This window comes from Pteropus medius, unplaced genomic scaffold (assembly GCF_902729225.1).
Source record: "Pteropus medius unplaced genomic scaffold, Ma_sr-lr_union100, whole genome shotgun sequence".
NCBI classification, from domain to species: Eukaryota; Metazoa; Chordata; class Mammalia; order Chiroptera; family Pteropodidae; genus Pteropus; species Pteropus medius.
The window spans coordinates 13,664-19,538 of NW_024344277.1; the positions used below are offsets into that span (position 1 = coordinate 13,664).

The window sequence follows — 5,875 nt, forward strand, 5'->3', positions numbered from 1 at the left end:
GGCTCGCGCGCCGTCCCCTCCCCTCCCGGCGCCCCGCGCCCCGCTTCCCGCCTGCGCGGGCCGCGGGGGCGCCCCGGGGACACCCCGCACCCCCGGTTGTGGCCTGGGCCGTCCCCCGGCCGAGGCCCGAGGCGGCCGTCGCGCCCCCGCGCCGATGCGGGGAGCGGGCGGCGCGCGCGGCCGGGGACGTCCCGCAGGGCGCGCGCTTCCGACCGGTGGCAACTTTGCTTCTCCGCAGTTACAGACCCCGCGCGGCGGCGGCTCGCGCTTGGCGGGGGCTGGACGCGCCGCCGACGAGCCCCAGGGCGGGGCCCCCCGCCCGGCCTCCCCGGGGCCCGCTGTGCGACTCGGATCCCAGACACCCGGCCTTGCCATTCGGGCGCCGAGCGGCCGGGAGCGCGAGGGGCTTTTCCCTCTTACGGGGAAAAAAGAGTAACTGTGCCGGAAACAAAGTGCTGGCGGCGAAGCGGGCCGCGTCGCATCGCAGCGGATCTGTTTACTGTGCGGCCTGAGCGCCGAGCGGAGCTGCAGCTTCGTGTCCACTTCTGCTTTCGGACTGTTGTCCGGCCTGGTCTGGTGGCCTCCGGGGAACACGCAGAGGGATTGGGGTGAAGCAACGCCGCCGGCATCTGCTGTTGTGAAAACACTTTCGAATTCCTCTCTGTTTGCAGCCTTCGGCCCTGGGCCGCACTGCAGCTGGGAGCAGAAGTAACTATTTTTAAGTGGGGCCACGGTCCAGACCTTTCTCCGGGAAAGGAAACGTTCACGTGAGACCTGGCCTAGGCCTTCAATTTTGTGACGAGCTGGGTTTCGGTCTTTTTAAACACATTGAGAGTCATTAGCCGTGAGTAAGGGACCGGCCTGTACCAGGGGTTTGTGGGGCAGGAGGTGACCATGTGCCTTTTATTTACTTTTTTTTTTTTTAAAAAAAAGCATCAAGGTGACCGTGGTTGATTACATTAGATGACATGGCAAGGGTCACGAAATAATTTGATCTCTGGCCACTCTGTTGAGTGCTCACCCCTCAAACAGGGCTCCCCAGCCACCAACCGCAGATTTAACCCCCTTCACCCAGTTTTCCCTCCCTCCACCCCCTTGCGCCTCGGGTCCCCAGCATAGCAGCTGTCTGTAACCACGAGCCGACCGCGTGCCTTAAAACTTGCTCGCGTTGGTAAGCAGCTGGGGGCCATGGAACGCCACCCCAAACCGTACAGCACTGTATTAAAAAAAAAAGTTGTCACGAGACAAGTCGTGGGTCTGCAAGGGACTTTGTGGGATTGTAAAGGGGACGACCACTCGCTTGCCCCGTGCCAGCCAGGACCCGTGTGTCGGGCTAGACGTAATTATAGAGACCGCATGAGGGACACCGTTAACGTCTGTCTGCTGCTGGCGGCCGTCACAAGTGGCATTGTCCTGTGCCTTTTACCCACTTTCGAGGTGCTCCTCCTGCACTTAGCGTGCGGGGGGAGGAGCCTCGGGTCGCTGTACCCGCAGGCAGCTGACCTGACCGCAAGCCCATGTCACGTTGCACGTGGCTCGAGTGTTTTCTCAGAAGCGGGGAAGTGAGTAGGCTGCAGGCGCTTTATGGTGCAAATGTGTGTGGCAGGCGTGACGTGTGATGCCACTCAGGTTCCACGGAGAGGAGGGAGGACGCGCCCAAGTGCTCGGCTGCTGGACGTCAGCTTTTCTTAAAACGCGTCACGTCACAGGAAGGTCACCACGAGCGCGCTCGTGTTGGCTGGCCGGCCTTTACAGAAGCGGTGTGTAAGCCAACTAAGGATTCCTAATTTCTCAAACCTTTCTGTTCTTAAGACTATGTCCAGGTGGCCCACTCAGCGACCTTGTCTTTTTGTCACTTTTTAAAATCTATGATTTAATTGTTGCGTCGAGTACGTCACCTGATGTCAAAATTCAAGCCTTGGCCTATGAAAATCTGTTGGAAATTTTCAATGTGTCCAGAACGCCTAGAGCTTAAATTTCTCTGATGCAGGAGTCAATTTTTTTCTTTTTTTCAAATCCTCAAAACAGTGATTTTATTAAATCAGTTGCTTTACGATGCACGACTGCGTTTTGAAAAGGAGAAAAAATTGACGTGTTTTAGAGTCTAGTCCATATATTGTCCAGAATTGTCTTTAATATTTCTTTTGTAAAGAGGAAAACAGACTTTAAGGACTGTATTGCGAAGTGAAAACTGACCCCCAAATGTGTCAGGCTCCCAGTTGCAAAGCTATTTTAGGAGGGACCCTAGTTTTTAAGGTATAGGGTTTTGAAAAACCTGTGACGAGACAGCTAATTGCTGTCAGCTTTGTGCACCTATGAGCAGGTGTGACCCGTGGACCGCAGTCCAGATGAGAAAGGAAAATAGTTTTCAGATTTTATAATGTCAGGGCCCTTTTGTCCTCAAAACAAGGACCTCTAGTGTAGCTTTCTTTCTGTGGTGTTTATGTATGAATATTCCTAATTAGAGATTGACACAGACACTTAAAACTTTTTGGAATACTTAAGAATGTATGTAAAATAACAATAAAAAGCCTGATACATGTAATTGCAAGTGACAGAATTTCTTCAGATGCAGAATAACAATATTCTCCGACGTGGAAGAACATTTTAAAAGCCTTGGGGACAACGGTGGCCCTGTGTTCGGGTCTGGCCTCTCCTGCATTCTGCAGGTACTTCCCCACCCCGCTCTTCACCCCATATCTGGTGACTCGCTCTTTGGGTCCAAATGAGTAGAGAAGGCCCGGGTGTTGTCACAGCTGTGAGAACAGACGGGACTTTCCCATCCCCGCAGGGATGCTGGGCCCACCCCGTAAGGAGCAGCCCATGAGAGACTGCCGGGAAAGACCTTTTCCACGCCCCCGGTGGTGGAAATGATGGCGTGCGGGCCTCGTACGGGTGTTCTGGGGCGGCCGTAACAAATGACTACAGGGCAGACATTCATCCCGCCGTAGTCCTGGGGACCAGCAGTGTGACATCCACGTGGCCCAGTACCATGTTCTTGGGGACAGTCCTTCCTGCGTCTCTCAGCGTCTGGGGCCTCCAGGCGTCCCTGGACTGGTGGCCACGTAGCTCCCACCGCTGCCTCCGTCTTAACGTGGCTTCTCTTCTGTGCCTGTCTCTCTTCCTTTCTGTCCCTTCTAAGGACATCGTCATTGGGTTTAGGGCCAGCTGCCCCAGGGTGAGTCAGCTCATAGCTTCCACTTAGTCACATCTGCAAAGACCCTGTTTCCAGCCAAGGCCACACTCCCAGGTTCTGGGAGGACATGCATTTTTTGGGGGGGTGGGGGGTGGGGACGGTAGTCACTATAATTGTTAGCTAATTTGGCTGCGGACATAATCCGCACACTCATAAAAGGCCTGGTTGGTGCAGTTTGTTTTTTAACCCCTGAGAGCTGCTCAGTGGGTCGCAAGCCTGCACGTGTCACAGACACTTTTTAAGAAAACCCAGCTACCCTACTGGGAGTGCCGCCCTGAGTCGTGACTGAAAGTGAGCGGACTTGTGAGCATCAGCAGCAGAGGGAACTCGGGGCTGGCTCCTGGCTCATGACACCCCCTCACCCCCCACCCCGCCCGCAGCCACGCACAGCAGATGTGTATTTGCACACTTGGGGGGGCGTCCCCCGCACCGCCCGCGTGGGCATCTCGACACAGTGCAGGACCGAGAAGTCCGTCACCGCGGCGATGCGCGTGTCGTCACAGAGGCGCCGGCGTTCAAAGTAGAGCGCGTTCAGGACGGCATTATTTTCACAGGTGACATGTGAAAAGACGTTTCAGTGCTGCGTGAGCCAACCCGGAGACGGCCGGGGCCGGACACAGATCTCGTGTTCGCTGCTTTGGTGCGTTTGAGCCATCCGGTGGCGGGTGACACACACGAGGTGGCAGGCAGAGGTGCGGCGCGGGCTGGCCGGACGCTCATGCACGCACTGCCCCCGACCACGGCACGCCCGCTCGGTGCCGGCGACGAGCAGCCCACGACGCCCGACGGCTGGGCGAGCAGAGCCGGGAGCAGCAGCGCGACGCTCAGACGCGCACTGGCCGGCGCGCGCACTCGCCGCGGTGCTGGGAGCGAGCTGGACGGAGGCGCGCGGCCGCCCGCCGCACGCTCCCCGCGCTTCGCAGAGGCCGCGCTGCAGGAGGCACGGCCCGTGGGGCCCTGGTCCCCGAGCAGCCTGGGTCCCGTCTGTCTCACGCTGTGTTTGTCTCGCTGCTTCTCAGCAGGTGGCCACGCATGAGCTGAGCCGAGCCCGCCGGCCGCCCCGGCGCGCGCACGATGGAGGCCAAAGGCGCCGACGGCTCGCAGACGGACCTCAAGCTGGTGGCGCACCCGCGCGCCAAGAGCAAGGTGTGGAAGTACTTCGGCTTCGACACCAACGCCGAGGGCTGCATCCTGCAGTGGAAGAAGATCTACTGTCGCATCTGCATGGCGCAGATCGCCTACTCGGGGAACACCTCGAACCTGTCCTACCACCTGGAGAAGAACCACCCCGACGAGTTCTGCGAGTTCGTCAAGAGCAACACGGAGCAGATGCGCGAGGCCTTCGCCACGGCCTTCTCCAAGCTCAAGCCCGAGGCCGCGCAGACGGCCGCCCAGGACCCGCTGGGCGCCAAGGCCGGCCACGGCCACGGCCACGGCCAGGAGAGCAAGCGGCAGCAGGAGCTGACGGCCGCCGTGCTGGGCCTCATCTGCGACGGGCTGTACCCCGCGTCCATCGTGGACGAGCCCACCTTCCGGCTGCTGCTCAAGACCGCGGAGCCGCGCTACGAGCTGCCCAGCCGCAAGTTCGTGTGCGGCAAGGCCATCCCGGAGCGGTACGCGGCCGTGCGCGACGCGGTGCTCAAGGACCTGGCCGAGGCCGCGTGGTGCGGCGTCTCCACCGACCTGTGGCGCAGCGAGAACCAGAACCGCACGTACGTGACGCTGGCCGCGCACTTCCTGGCGGGCGGGCCGCCCGGCTGCCTGAGCGCGGGCTCGCGCTGCCTGAAGACGTTCGAGGTGCCGGAGGAGCACGCGGCCGAGACCATCACCAGGGTCCTCTACGAGGCCTTCATCGAGTGGGGCCTCAGCTCCAAGGTGTTCGGCGCCACCACGGACGGCGGCAAGGACATGGCCAAGGCCTGCTCGCTGCTGGACGTGTCGGTGCAGATGCCGTGCCTGGCGCACACGTTCGACGCCGCCATCCGCCAGGCTTTCCAGCTGCCGCGGCTGGGCGCGCTGCTGGCGCGCTGCCGCCGGCTGGTCGAGTACTTCCAGCAGTCGCCCGTGGCCATGTGCATGCTCTACGAGCGGCAGAAGCAGGAGGGCGTGGCGCCCTGCATGTTGCTTAGCAACCGCGCGGGCTGGTGGGGCAGCACGCTGGCCATGCTGCGCAGGCTCAAGGAGCAGCAGTTCGTCGTGGCGGCCGTGCTGGTGGAGGACAGCAACAACCACCACCTCATGCTGGAGGCCAGCGAGTGGGCCACCATCGACGCGCTGGTGGACCTGCTGCAGCCCTTCCGCCAGGTGGCCGACATGCTGTCCGCCTCGCGGCCGCCGACCATCAGCATGGTGAAGCCGCTGCTGCACATGCTGCTCAGCAGCACGCTGGCCATCAAGGAGGCCGACTCCAAGGAGATCAGCATGGCCAAGGAGGTCATCGCCAAGGAGCTCGCCGCCACCTACCAGGAGGCGCCGGAGATCGACCTCTTCCTCAACGTGGCCACCTTCCTGGACCCGCGCTACAAGCGCCTGCCCTTCCTGTCCACCTTCGAGCGGCAGCAGGTGGAGAGCCGCGTACTGGACGAGGCCAAGGGCCTGCTGGACAAGGTGAAGGACGCCGGCTACCGGCCGCCCGAGGACAGGGCGTTCGCGCTGCCCGAGGAGCCGCCGGCGAAGAAG

General features: G+C 60.8%; 1 protein-coding gene across 1 annotated transcript in view; it reads left to right on the forward strand.

The window, feature by feature from the left end:
• ZBED1 (zinc finger BED-type containing 1) overlaps positions 1-5,869 on the forward strand; it is a gene marked incomplete at its 3' end in the record, with an annotated part of 6,575 nt that extends 706 nt beyond the window's left edge. The window contains exon 2 of the mRNA XM_039869797.1: positions 4,216-5,869. Coding sequence (XP_039725731.1) covers positions 4,271-5,869 — 1,599 coding nt within the window. The remainder of the gene's footprint in view (positions 1-4,215) is intronic.
• Positions 5,870-5,875: the final 6 nt, after the last annotated feature.